Below are 15,000 nucleotides of genomic sequence, written 5' to 3'. Positions count from 1 at the left end.
TGTTTTCACATTTTTTTAGTAATTCCACTCATTGCAGGTCTAACCCAGGTCTAAACCAGGTCTAAACCAGGTCTAAACCAGGTCTAAACCAGGTCTAAAACCAGATCTAAAACCAGGTCTAAAACCAGGTCTAAAACCAGGTCTAAACAAGGTCTAAAACAGGTCTAAACCAGATCTAAAACCAGGTCTAAACCAAGGTCTAAAACAGGTCTAAACCAAGGTCTAAAACCAAGCCTAAAACAGGTCTAAAACCAAGCCTAAAACAGGTCTAAAACCAGGTCTAAAACAGGTCTAAAACCAGGTCTAAAACAGGTCTAAAAACAGGTCTAAAACCAGGTCTAAAACCAGGACTAAACCAGGTCTAAAACCAGGACTAAACCAGGTCTAAAACCAGGACTAAACAGGTCTAAATCCTGCTGTGTGGACGTGTTTCCTCGTCTTCTATCAATAATATTTTTAATTTGGTTCAGTAAAGTTTGGACTTTTTTTATTTTCTTTTATCCGACAAAACATCTTAAGTGAAGATTTCCTCGTCTTTGTTTCCCTACAGCAAATCAAGTAATCCAAAGTATTCAGATTACATTACTCACTTTAAGTAATTTAATGGATTCCGTTACAAACTACATTTTGGTGTATGTAATCTGTAATCTGTAGGGGATTACATTTTAAAAGTCACCTTCCCAACACTGCACATGTGAATGAAAATGAAATGAAAACACAACTCCAGGTCTGTTTTGGAGGACAGAACAAAATTAAAACACAACTTAAAGCTCACAAGAGTCGCTTTTGTGTAATATTGTTTTTTTGTGTTGACTTGTGTGTTTTCTGATGGGCCCCAGACTCACGTTGTTGCAGTAGAAAGTGTAGAAGACCCCGGGAACGTAACAGCCCAGGATCCCGATGGACAGACCGGCGTAGTCCAGGGCCATCCAGCGCCGACTGGTCTTCTCCGAGCGATGGCAGCAGAAGACGTGGAAGCCCACCGAGCACAGCATGCACAACTGCACCGGGGCACGACGACATTTAGTTTGACAAAAACATTTGAGCGAGTAGAAAGAGAAAAGTAGAAGAGTAAAGTCACACAGTGCACCCTTTTTTATGTTTTTAAGAAATGGTCAGTTTGATTTTATTGAGTTAAAATGCTGATTCGATTCCACACGTTTAACCACAAGGACTGAAATCTGTGTATCATTTGTTCATTTGTTTTTCAAAATAAAACCAAAAATAAGAAAATGAAAAAAAACAATGATTTTCTTCATTATTTGTCTCCAAATCCAAAATGAAAAAACGGATAATGATTTGTTTTTTCAGTTTTTGATTTTGTGTTTAAATGAAAAATGGAAAAAATGGATAACGGACAGAACCAGGACTAAACCAGGACTAAACCAGGACTAAACCAGGACAGAACCAGGACAGAACCAGGACAGAACCAGGACAGAACCAGGACTGAACCAGGACTGAACCAGGACTAAACTGTTTTCAGTCCCAGTCTTGTTCCAGTCTAGGTCTCAGTCCCAGTCTCATTCCTGGTCCCGGTCTCAGTCTCTGTCCTGGTCTGGTCCCGATCTCAGTCCCCGGTCTCAGCCCTGGTCCTATTTCTGGTCTCAGTCCAGGTCTCAGTCCAGGTCCTGTTCCTGGTCCCGGTCTCAGTCCCAGTCCTATTTCTGGTCTCAGTCCAGGTCTCAGTTCTGGTCCTGGTCCTGTTCCTGGTCCCAGTCTCAGTCCCGGTCTCAGTCCAGGTCTTAGTTCTGGTCCCGGTCTCAGTCTCAGTCTCAGTCTCAGTCTCAGTCCTGGTCTCGGTCCTGGTTCAGTCCGTCATCGCAGTTTAAGTCACGTAAAACAGGAAACTGTCTTTATCCGTTTTTCCATTTTTCATTTAAACACAAACAAAAACAGAAAAAAAACGAATCATTATCTGTTTTTTCATTTTGGTTTTGGAGACAAATAATGAAGAAAATAGTTGTTTTTGGTTTTATTTTGAAAAATGAATGAACGACTGACACACAGACGGAGCCCCACTCTGGCTCTGTACCTGAAAGCAGAAGAGGGTGACGGAGTAGATGACGTAGTCCTCCCTGGAGGCGCCGACAGAGGGCAGCACCGACGCCATGTTGTAGACGCCGAGGCAGAAGAAGAGCAGGAAGCCCAACAGATGACTCCACATGTTCACGGACTCGTTGGACACCATGAACAGACTGAAACACACGCACAAAACACACACAACAGTTACATTTAGCAGTGTTTTTATTCAGACCTGGGCCGCGTCTCAATCCGTGTATCATTTGTTCATTTGTTTTTCAATATAAAACCAAAAATAAGAAAACGAAAAAACAACTATTTTCTTCATTATGTGTCTCCAAAACCAAAATGAAAAAACGGATAATGATTAGTTTTTTCAGTTTTTGATTTTGTGTTTAAATGAAGAGTGGAAAAACGGATAAGGGACGTTTACGTGACGTCCGTGACTGCGATGCCGGACTTTTGCACCGCATACGGACTGAACCAGGACTGATCAAGGTCCGGATCAGTCCTGGTTCAGACCGGAAACAGACCGGGACTGAGACCGGGACCAGACCGGGACCAGAGCGGGACTAAGACCGGGACCAGCGGTCCGAGCGGTTCCGTGACATCCTTTGCACTGGTTCCGTACAGGAAAAGCGAGAATGCGCTGTGGACTACAGGTTCGGACGGACAGGAGCAGCCCACTCCTGTCCTCCGCGTCTCAGTCCTGGTCTCAGTCCTGGTCCCAGCCTAGTCTCGGTCTCAGTTCCGGTCTGGTCCTGGTCTCAGTCCCGCTCTGGTCCCGCTCTGGTCCCGCTCTGGTCCCGCTCTGGTCCCGCTCTGGTCCCGCTCTGGTCCCGGACTTGGATCAGTCCTGGTTCAGTCCGTACGCAGTGCAAAAGTTCGGCATCGCAGTCACGGACGTCACGTAATTGGGAAACGGCGGTTATCCGTTTTTTCATTTTGGTTTTGGAGATAAATAATGAAGAAAACTGTTGTTTTTTCGTTTTCTTATTTTTGGTTTTATATTGAAAACAAATGAAGGAATGATACACGGATTCGTCTCATTTCTCTTTCCTCGTTTCCTTCTCCTCGATTCATCTCCTCCATCCTCGACAGATTAAGTGTCGTCCCAAAGAAAACCACAGAAGGAAAAAATGAACCTGAGGGAGTCTTCAGGAGCAGACACCAGGCAAAAGAATTCAATTTCCTAGATTTCCTAGATTTTTGACGATATCGTATCGTGACACTTGGATCATTACACACCAAAAAGTTACAGGTCAGATCTGTGGAGAGGCGACCCCACTTTAGACCTGGTTTAGACCTGGTTTAGACCTAGTTTAGACCCAGTTTAGACCCAGTTTAGACCCAGTTTAGACCCGGTTTAGACCCAGTTTAGACCCAGTTTAGACCCAGTTTAGACCCAGTTTACAACTGGTTTAGACCCGGTTTAGACCTGGTTTAGACCTGGTTTAGACCCGGTTTAGACCCAGTTTAGACCTGATTTAGATTTACTTTAGACCTACTTTAGACCCAGTTTAGACCCAGTTTAGACCCGGTTTAGGCCCAGTTTAGACCCAGTTTAGACCTGGTTAAGACCTAGTTTAGACCCAGTTTATTTAGAATACCTACTTTTTTTTTGTATTTTTCAGCTATAAAACCACCTGTAATTGAATAAATGTAAAGTAGAGCTGTTTAATGTCACACTGTGGAATATTCTAGGTAGAGCTCCGTAGAAACAAGCAGGTGATGGACCCCCGAACGAAAAGTTACACAGTGCAGCTTTAAGAAGAAACCATTACACAGATAAAAAGGAGGAGTCCTGACCTCTTGATGCAGAGGCGCGAGGGCAGGTAGGCCCTGTAGCCGTCGGTGATGTAGGGGTTGTCCCTCAAAAACACTGGGATCTGCTCGTACGTGTAGAGCCGGATGCCCCGGGGCACCAGCACGGGCCAGTACTGGTACCCGCCCAGCTCGATGTAGTGGGTGGTCTGAGCCGGCTTCTGCGGCTTCTGAGGCATCGCGGCCAGAGGGGAGGGGCCGGAGGACGAGGAGGCTGCTGAGTCGAGAGAAGAGAAGAGGGGGACGTGTTATCAAGAGAGAAATAAAAAGAAACGCAAATGTACAGTCCAAGCAATGTTGAAAAAAGTATTGAAACTACTATTCTAATCAACACTAAAACTAGATACTTATTTGAGAAGGTGACAAAATGAGAAATTCAATTCGCCAACTGGACAAAAGTTTATTTTGGTTGAATACATCGCAGCTCATCCAAGTTGCTTCTTCAGTTCGGATTGAGCTGCGAAACATATTCAACCAAAATAAACTTTAGTCCAGCTGACAAATTGAATTTCTCCTTTTGCCGTGGATTCTACCTGGACGACTGACGGACTGTTTTAGACCTAGTTTAAACCTGGTTTAGACCTAGTTTAGACCTGGTTTAGACCTAGTTTAGACCTGGTTTAGACCTAGTTTAGACCTGGTTTAGACCTAGTTTAAACCTGGTTTAGACCTAGTTTAGACCTGGTTTAGACCTAGTTTAGACCTGGTTTAGACCTGGTTTAGACCTGGTTTAGACCTACGGTAGTTTATACCTAGTTTAGACCTACCGTAGTTTAGACCTGGTTTAGACCTGATTTAGACCTAGTTTAGACCTGGTTTAAACCTGGTTTAGACCTGGTTTAGACCTGGTTTGACCTGACCTGGACCACTGGGGGATTACACAGATATAAGGCCACATGGGAACAGAAAAGAAAGTTCTATGATTTAATGTTGAAAATCACATTCTATTTCAAAACAATGGGCTTTAACATCTTCCAGGTGCTGCATCTTGGATGTTTTCCTGACAAGTTGTCTGCAGATGATGTTTATCTTTTGAAAATCATGTTACAGCCAAGAAATGCACAAACGAAGCAGGAGTTTGAAATTTTTAGCATCATAACAACAATGTAATTTAATATTATCTTAAATACTGCACAAAATCTGCTATTTTCAAAGGATCGACACAAAAAGGAGTATGCTGCTAGAAAAGTACTCTTAAAAGTACAATGTCTTTAAAAGGTTTTTCAAGTAAATGTAACTCAAGAAAACTATCCATCTTTGATTTGGAGTTGGCTAAAAATCTATAACAACATTTTTCTAAATCATTAAAATGTTTCTGCTCTTTAAATTAATGATAAAATAAATGGTAAAAGACACGTTTAGTCAAAGTCTGGACACGTAAGCACGTAACAATCAGCACGTCTAATTGAGGTTACCTACCAAAAAAATAAATAAAAATTAATAAAATAATAATAATAAAAGCATAAAAAATTATAATAAAATTTTTAAAAACTAATAATAATAATAATGATAAAATAATAGTAAATAATTATAACAGAAAAAAGTTAAAAAAAAAAAAAAAAAAAAATTCGAGGCAAAAGGTTACGTACCAAAAAAATAAATAAATAAATAAAAATTAATAAAAGTTAATAAACAAACAAACAAAATATGATAAAAACAAAATAATAATGATGATAAAATAATAGTAAATAATGATAATAGAAAAAAAGTAAAAGAAAAAAAAAATTAATAAATAAAAAAATCATAAAATGTTTCTGCTCTTAAATTAATCATAAAATAAATGGTAAAAGACACGTGTAGTCAGAGTCTGGACACGTAAGCACGTAACAATCAGCACGTCTAATTGAAGTTACGTACCAAAAAAAAAATATTTATAATAATAATAATAAAATAACAAATAATAATAAAAATAATAATTTAAAAAATGCTAAAATAATAGTAAATAATTATAATAGAAAAAAGTAAAAAAAAAAAAAAAAAAAAAAAAAAAAAAAAAAAAAGATCGAGGTTACGTATGAGCCTTTTAATTAGGGCTTCTTTGTGGTCCTGAAAGCTTTTTAAACGCTCTAAAAATCAAATTAAATCGGTAAAACGTCTAATTTACAAGATTATCAGCCTAGACTATCATACTTTCATACTTTCATGGCGATCGACTCCGTTATTACAACAAAAAAAGACGATTTCTTGAAGTTTCCGACGCAGAAACAAATGAGCCGCTAATGCTAATGCTAATGCTAACTAGCCTGAGTGTTGAATTCGGGTGAAATAAGACGAGATCGCGGGCTCACCTTTCAGTTTGGTGTACGTGCAGTGGGTGCCATTGTGCGGCTTGTAGTACGGGCTCCGCATTTGTGAAAAATCATGTGAAATAAACGAAGAAAAGCGAAAAGGCTGCGACAAAAGTTTAGCTCAAAACATCATCCTCCAAATCAGCAGCGCTTACGTCATCATCGAAGGACCCCCGCGCTGAGCAGGCTGCCCCGGACTGCGCCTGACAGAAAAGAACCACAACAAAGAGGGACGCGAGGAAACCAGATGTAGTGGAGGTTTTCTAGAGTGACAAGACGCCCCGATTTACCCGGGATAGAGCCCTGTGTCCCCTGTCCCAGCAGATTTATCTAAAACTATTGATTTGTCCCAGTTTTATAGTTTTCAGATTCTAAAATGTAATGATGTCATACTCTCAGATGGGGGCAAGTGCCAGTTTTCAATCAATCAATCAATCAAACTTTATTTGTATAGCACTTTTCATACATTTGAATGTAGCACAAAGTGCTTCACATGCAACAGAAAAAAAAAATAATAATAATTTTTTACAATATTAAAAAATAACAGCAACCCCCCCACCCCATTATTTCATGCATATATACAACAATAAAACAAACATAAAGCTCCTAAAGGTTATAGTAAATATATAAATAGAGAGCTAAAAACAGATGGAGACTAAATAAAATATTAATGGTAATTTAATTAAAAGCAAATAGTAATAATAATAATAATAATAATAATAATAATGATAAAACAAGTAAAAGTTTCAATTAAAAGCTAAATTAAAAAGATACGTTTTGAGTTTACTTTTAAAAATATGAACACTTGCAGCGGACCTCAGAGTTTTATTTATTTATTTATTTATTTTTCTTTTTTCTTCAATTGATTACATTGTACTTTGCCATCAAATATCTAAAAAAACAAATGCACAAATGTTGAACCTAATAATTTATATGACTGACTTGACCAAAAACTAGGGTGACCAGACGTCCCTGTTGACCTGAGACAGTCCCAGTTTTGAGCCTGTGTCCCCTGTCCCAGCAGATTTATGTAAAACTATTGATCTGTCCCAGTTTTATAGTTTTCAGATTCTAGAAAGTTATGATGTCATACTCTCAGATGGAGGCAAGGGCTGGGTTTTGTTTTTGTTTTTTCAAATGAGTACATTGTACTTTGGCATCAAATAGCTAAAAAATAAACACACAAATGTTGAACCTAATCATTTCTATGACTGACTTGTGTCGCTCAGCTGATCTGAACAGGTTTTGGCGCCGTCTTTCTACCGGTGGAGGCAGGACGACAGCGCCACCTGCAAAAGGTGAGGAAAACAAACTTTGTCGCTGGATTAAAAAGGCATTCGAAATATGGAAAAGTGCCCACAGGACGATAAACCGGGACAAGAGGCATTTTTTACTCTCACACACCTGGGACACTGTCCTGAGGAAGTGGGACTGCAGGTGGCGCTGTCGTCCTGCCTCCACCGGTAGGAAGACTGAACCAAAACCTGTTTAAATCAGCTGACCAGACATGTCAGAGAAACATCACAAGACTCCAAGGAAGAGCGCAGGGAGCAGAACAAACTGTCAGGTCTGAAAACAAACTCTTGGTCTGAAAAAAGAACCTAATAACACAAACTATCGGACGACCAAATGAACCTCACTGGACTGTTTACAGATTCAGTGTATACAGATAAACTGGACAGTATAGACGGTCAGAGGTTTGATCACCAGCACCAGCCAGAGTATAAACTGTTGTTGTGTCCATGAGCCAAACACCTCACATCCTTGCCTTTAACTTTAACTATATTGCACTATTTTTATTCTGTGTTATAATGTTGTTTCCTCATTACGAACAAACCTGGAGTTGTATAAAAACACAGAGGAAGTGAGGGTGTGAGGGTCTTAGTAGAAGTCAGAGGTGGGACTTGCAGGTCGCGACTTGAACTCGAGTCAGACTTGAGTCACTCTTTTTAGGACTCGAGACTTGACTTGATAAAATGGACTAAGACTTGGGACTCGACTTGGACTTGAAGGTCAGTGACTCGGACTTGAACCCTGTGACTTTAGAAGACTCGATGTGACTCCTAAAAAATATGGTTTGAGAAAAGACTTTTCTCTTTACAGTTGATAAATGTGATGCTGAATTTTACAGGAACAAACTGGAACATGTCCCTTCCAATTCTGTTTGGTACTTTGAATGGAAATGAAGTACTGTGATACTCAAAAGTACTACAGTACAATACAGTAAAACAGAGGGAAGTACACAGAACATGATCCTTCCACTTCAGTGCAGACTACATGACAAAATAACTGCACTTAAATCTGAATTATTTCTGTTCTGACCGTAATGATTCACTCAGTTCACACAAGATCTTGTCAAATATAAAAATATACCAGGATGTTTGGGGGGTCAGATTTTTTTGATTTCATGTGTTGTATTTGGGCTGAACTTAGTGTGAAAAATCTAATGTCCAAAACTTAAATTTTATTAACTTTTCTAACCATGAACCATCATTGTAACCATCATGTAACTTATTAAACTTAATGAACTGGACAAAACAGGAACCAGACCAGAACCAGATCAGACCTGAGACTCGACTCTGCACAATCTACACTTTGTATGTTTGATATTATATTGTATGTGTGCATTACATTTGAAACATTTAGGCCAGTTTATGATCTCCAAGTAAAACAAAATCTTATCAAATAAAAAAAAGATGACAGAAGCTCCACAGCCTCTGGGTTCCGCACCAACACCACATCCACAAACCCACAGCAGAGGAACACTGGAACATCAGTCCCACCGCTCAATACACACTTCACACCGCTGGACGGACCCTGTCTGCCCAAAGCGCCAACTCCACTTGTTTGTAACAAACAGCGCCGTTTGACGACGCCATCGGCCGTGCAGGTGTGAACATGGGCCACAGAACCACAGGTAACAGCGCCCGAGCACGACACGACCCAAAAGTCCCAGTGTAAGTGCACCTCCAGTACAACAGACACTGGGACAGACAGACGCACTGACTGGACGTCCCTGAACAAATCCCACGCCTCAGAAAAAACTGTTGTGTGCTGTGTGTTATATATGTATATTATTTATCCAATACCTGATGGGAACATAACGTCTGAGTCCGGATCGAGTCCACAGTCACATGATCGGTGCAGATTTCCAATCACGCGATCGGATCGGGACAGCCCTAGTTAGCAGGCATCGAATTGGTCTAAAATAGGGACATTTCTTGTGTAAAACTGGGACAAATCAGTGGTTTTGAATAAATCTGTTGGGACAGGAGACACATCAAACCTGGGACTGTCCCGGGTAAACGGAGACGTCTGCTTGTCCAACCAGAGCAGCCGGTCGCTTCTACAGTTGGTTTGAATCGAGAAGAGACTGGAACCAGACCACAGAGCGTGAAAAACCTCTGTCCAAACTCGAGACGCTCCAACCACAGCTGCTCATTTGTATCACATGTCCAGTGTTGGGGAGTAACAGATTACATGTACCAGAGTTATGTAATCAGAGTACAAATGATGAGTAACTGTATTCAGTTACAGTTACTGTTTCAGTGAGCGGTAATTGGATTACAGTTACTTTGTTGAAATAAATGGATTACACAGAGGGATTTAACTGTTTTCACATTTTGGGCTATATCCCTTTTTTAAATGTATTTATTTATTTTTTTCCCGGTAATTCCACTCATTGCCGGAAACTAAACCAGGTCCAAACCAGGTCTAAATCCAGGTCTAAACCAGGTCTAAACCAGGTCTAAACTAGGTCTAAACCAGGTCTAAACCAGGACTAAAACCAGGTCTAAAACCAGGTCTAAACCAGGATTAAACCTGGACTAAAACCAGGCCTAAAACAGGTCTAAAACAGGATTTAACAGGACTAAATCCTGCTGTGTGGACGTGTTTCCTCCTCCATCAATAATATTTTTAATTTGGTTCAGTAAAGTCTGGACTTTTTCATTTTCTTTTATCCGACAAAACTTCTTATGTTCAGATTTCCTCGTCTTTGTTTCTCTACAACAAATCAAGTAATCCAAAGTATTCAGATTACATTACTCACTTGAAGTAATTTAATGGATTCCGTTACAAACTACATTTTGGTGTGTGTAATCTGTAATCTGTAGCTGATTACATTTTAAAAGTAACTTTCCCAACACTGCACGTGTCCCTCAAACGCAGAAGACACAGGCTCAAAACTGGGACTGTCCCGGGTAAACTGGGACGTCTGGTCACTCTACCTTTGCACTATACATATTCACTCTCCATCTTTTGACTTTATCTCCCAAAAACAACTTTCCATCTGCCCGTAGCTCTGCCTCATCTTCAGGTCAATCAAATAAATTGTTTTCCTCTTTTTTTTCCCCCCATCCTAAACATAATCTCCCGTTCAGAAGCATTAAACAGCCTCTAATCTCTTTCACTTTCTTCAGAGCGGCCGTCTTGTCGTTCCAGATGGAGGGACCAAACAATTTAAGCGTTACAATTTAAGTTGGGATTAATTTGGTTGTATATGGTGCCGGGACACTTAGCTGCTGTTTGAGATCAGATTAGTGTTTTTTAGAAAGTTGTTGTGGGTTCGAGCGCGGACAGAAACTTAGCGTTAATCCCCGTCGGCGTACACGGCTGCATATGCGACGGGGCCTCTCGGACACGCCGCTAAAATTGGTTTTCGTGACTTTTTTTGTCCTGAAACAGATTTAGACGGACGACAATATAATTTGAGGGCAGATTATTGGGAATTGTGTAGTTTTGAGGATTTGAAAAGAGCTGTTCGAGGAGACTGGGTGAGTTTGGAGAGCGTCCAAACTTGGAATTATTTTAGGTATATTAAGGTAAATGTGGTTTTAATTATAAGCTGGGTTCATGTGGCATCACAACATTGTACAATTCCTATAGTTTAAAGGGCCCGAGTCACGTTCTAATGTAGTTTCCTCGTCACAAACAGACCTGGAGTTGTGTTTTGTTTCATTCACACACGTTTAACGCACAAACCCTGCAGACTTACGTTGAGTTCTTCCACGTTCCACCTTGTGATGTCACGTGGAGCGTGATCAGACGTCTCTGTTTACCCGGTACAGTCCCAGTTTTGAGTCCTGTGTCCCCTGTCCCAGCAGATTTATCCAAAACCAGTGATTTGTCTCAGTTTTATTCAAAAGAATGTCACAGATGTCCATATTTTTGATCAATTTGATCCCTGCCAACAGTAAAGAGAATCATACATTGTCATTTGTTTACGTAAAATACAGAAAAGCTGCTTAAAAACAACCAGAACACAAAGAAAATGTGACTGTACTGACTCACATGTTTGTCATGAAGTGCATATGGGCCGAGTGCAGAATGATTCTGTGTAGCCTGGCGTCCACATCTTACATTTTGGGTTTTTCAGGCTCTTAATAAATAGTGTTTGAAAATCATTATTCAATTGTGACTTTATTGTGTTCCATCAAAATGATTCAAATATAAAATGAGTGTTTTATAAATCAAATGAGGACATATTAATGTACATCAGGTCCAAATCAGCCCAAATAACAAAGAGAAATCAATAAGTTATGTGTGAACTTTATTATTATAATGGAACATTTGATTGTAAATTATGCCAACTTGGACCCCAGGAAGAATAGTCTTTACCTGAGTAAAGACTAATGGGGATCCAATCAATCAATCAATCAATCAATCAATCAATCAATCAATAAAGCGTTCGAGCAATCCAAGAGTTCAGGTCCTAGGACAGGGGTGTCAGACTCATTTTGGTCCAGGGGTCGTATCCAACCTATTTTGATCCCAAAGATCAGAAAACTCATGTCATATAAACCCCAAAAATAACAATAAGTTCAAATATTTGTGCAGAGAAACACAAATCTATTACAGAAATCTTTTTTAATTGATGAACTCTTTCTTTTACAAAATATTATAATATTATGAACAACCTGAAACTTCAACACAATGTTTTAACATTAACTTGTATAAACAGGAATAAGTCCATTTTTGTTGTAAAATCCTGCACTCGGCTCCACTTTTCTCATGTTGGACATTTTTCTGATGAGGGTGTCACGGTCAACAGTCAAAACGATCGTCCTTTAAGAGCGTTTGGAAAGAGACAAGTCTTCATTTGTGCTGCTCTGGTGGGAGGGGCCACGTACAGAGACGCTGGAGACGCTGCTGTGATAAACACCACAGAAAATTAACAGTATTTTAATAGAAAATATCATTAAAATATTTTAGTAGAAAATCAGTCGAGGGCCAGATTAAAGGTCTTGGAGGGCTGGATCTGGCCCCTGGGCCGTATGTTTGACACTCCTGGTCTAGGAGGTTAATCACGCATCATTTCATAATTTTATTCTTACCAACCACCACAAGCCAGAAGTGTCACCGTTTTTATTTTTATTTAGTCCTGTGGTGATATAAGTCATAGAATCATTTGGAAAACTCAACAGTCTAAACATGTTTTGTTTATTTGTTTGTTGCACTGAATAACTTTATAAATCTTGTGTCTTTACTGTGAGCGGCTCACATCTCCACAAACCTGACTCTGCTTTGTCCTGGAGCAGAGTCTCCTCCTGTTTGTTTCCATGGAGATGTTGTTCCTCTGACTAAAACTTAATAATTTGACTCTTGTGTAACTGTGATATACTCACATACTTTATATGATCACATTTGCTTTTTACTTACTGCACATTCATTTATATAATTTATGTTTTATTCAACACCAATGTCTCCCTATTTTTTATTCCCTTAGACTTAGACAAACTTTATTGACCCACAAGGACACAGAAACTCACACATCACAATAAAATATAATAACAAAGAGCAAAAATATAAACAGTAAAATAAATTGTAAATAAGTAGCAAAAAAAAAAAAAAAAAAAAAAAAAAAAAGAGCAAGAGACAGGTATGAAATAAGACATAAATATATAAATGCATATTAGGATGGTCCATTTTTTTAATTTTTATTTTTAGATTCTCTAGATTAAAACCCTGCATTTGGTTCCATATTATGTATATTTAGAGTCTAAAATTGCTATTTGGCCTTCACTATAACATAGAACCAAATAAATAAGGCGTATTTGAACAATTTGTCATTTCATTATTGTCATTTTAAACACAAACTGAAACTTGCATAAAAATGAAGTAGAAAGTCCATAAAAAGTGACTTGAAAGCGCAAAATGAGTCAATTTCCAGGAAACTTCATGCAGCTTCAGCAACTTCTAAAACATTTCTAAATCATCTTTTGGAAGCTCTAATTGAGGTTTTCTGAAACTTTATTATTATTATTATTATTTTTTGACCATGCTTTGATAGACCAGCCTAAGTGTACAAGTAAAAATACAATAGAAAAATAAGTAATAAAAAGAAAAAAAATCTCAGCTTTTAACAAGAGGTCAGAGGAAAAAAAACAAAAGTGATGTGATGATTGACAGGACATGATCTTTATCTACATGACATAATGCCATGTGTTCAAGTCATTTCCCTTGTGGATCAATAAAGTTTGTCTAAGTTATGGAATGATGATGGTGAAAATAATATTAGTTTAAGTATAGGGACTAGAATTTTTGAAGTTTAAAGATTTTAAAGTTCTTTTACTGTTTTTTAAATGTCTTAATGGTCTTGGGTCTTCTTATCTTTCAGAACTGCTTTCACCCTACAACCCCTCGTGGACCCTGAGCTCCTCCGGCAGCAGCTCCTGCTCATTCCCAAAGTCAGGACACACACTCACGCAGAGGCGACTGTCCAGCACTACGGCCCTCGTCTATGGACCTGCAGCCAGAGGAGCTCAGGGCCAAAGAGAACGTTCATGTTTTTAAGACTCACCTTTTTAGCTCAGCTTTTGATTGAAATCTTATACTTTTACTTGTTTCTAGTGTATATATTTTATTATATTTATTTATTTTAGGCATATTTTTAGGATTTCCAGTGTTTCCTCTGTAGGAGCCTCTGCATCAGGAGCGGAGGTCGGCTGTGGCTGCTGGGTCTGTCCCGTGGGCTCCTGGTGGAGGGTTGGTGCTTAGGCAAAGCAAGGCAAGTTTATTTGTACAGCACAATTCGTACACAAAGTAATTCAAAGTGCTTTACAGAATAAGAAATACATTAAAATCATAATAAAAACAAAGCAAAACATAAATAATCATGAAGATTAAAATGAAAAAAAGAGAGACATAAATTGGAGAGAAGAGTGCAGAATGAAAACCTTTCAGTTATTTGCACAGTTAAACAGAAATGTTTAGAGTCTGGATTTAAACAGCGTCACAGAAGAGTCTGTCTCACATGTTCAGACTGTTCCAGGTTTTAGCTGCATGAACCTGAAACTCTGACTCCCCTTGTTTAGTCGTGACTCTGGGCACCAGCAGGAGTTGGTCCCTGAGCTCCTCAGAGTGTGAGATGTTCATATGACACTAACATAAGCTTAGGCTTCATCTCTCCCCTGGCTCCTGTGGTGGTTCCTGGTGGAGGTGGACGTCTCTCTGCTCCTGTGGTGGTTCCTGGTGGAGGTGGACGTCTCTCTGCTCCTGTGGTGGTTCCTGGTGGAGGTGGACGTCTCTCTGCTCCTGTGGTGGTTCCTGGTGGAGGTGGACGTCTCTCTGCTCCTGTGGTGGTGGTTCCTGGTGGTGGTTCCTGGTGGAGGTGGACGTCTCTCTGCTCCTGTGGTGTTTCCTGGTGGAGGTGGACGTCTCTCTGCTCCTGTGGTGTTTCCTGGTGGAGGTGGACGTCTCTCTGCTCCTGTGGTGTTTCCTGGTGGAGGTGGACGTCTCTCTGCTCCTGTGTCCTGTGGTGGTTCCTGGTGGAGGTGGACGTCTCTCTGCTCCTGTGGTGTTCCTGGTGGAGGTGGACGTCTCTCTGCTCCTGTGGTGGTTCCTGGTGGTGGTGGTGGACGTCTCTCTG

General features: G+C 39.8%; 1 protein-coding gene across 3 annotated transcripts in view; it reads right to left on the bottom strand.

Moving 5' to 3' along the window:
- LOC110159175 (progestin and adipoQ receptor family member 3-like) overlaps positions 1–6,317 on the bottom strand; it is a 16,452-nt gene extending 10,135 nt beyond the window's left edge. For 2 of the 3 annotated variants that reach the window (XM_020923735.2, XM_055162043.1), the window contains exons 1-4: positions 6,132–6,317; positions 3,829–4,060; positions 2,033–2,195; positions 846–1,001 (exon numbers count right to left, since the gene is read on the bottom strand). In XM_020923735.2, coding sequence (XP_020779394.2) covers positions 846–1,001; positions 2,033–2,195; positions 3,829–4,060; positions 6,132–6,192 — 612 coding nt within the window. In that variant the 5' untranslated portion in view covers positions 6,193–6,317. The remainder of the gene's footprint in view (positions 1–845; positions 1,002–2,032; positions 2,196–3,828; positions 4,061–6,131) is intronic. The other variant, XM_055162042.1, reaches the window with a different exon arrangement.
- Positions 6,318–15,000: the final 8,683 nt, after the last annotated feature.

Source organism: Boleophthalmus pectinirostris, unplaced genomic scaffold (assembly GCF_026225935.1).
Source record: "Boleophthalmus pectinirostris isolate CB_2022bp ecotype Guang Dong unplaced genomic scaffold, ASM2622593v1 HiC_scaffold_4, whole genome shotgun sequence".
Lineage (NCBI taxonomy): Eukaryota > Metazoa > Chordata > Actinopteri > Gobiiformes > Gobiidae > Boleophthalmus > Boleophthalmus pectinirostris.
The sequence above is the reverse complement of the archived record's forward strand: the minus strand, read 5'-3'. Positions and strand labels throughout refer to the sequence as shown.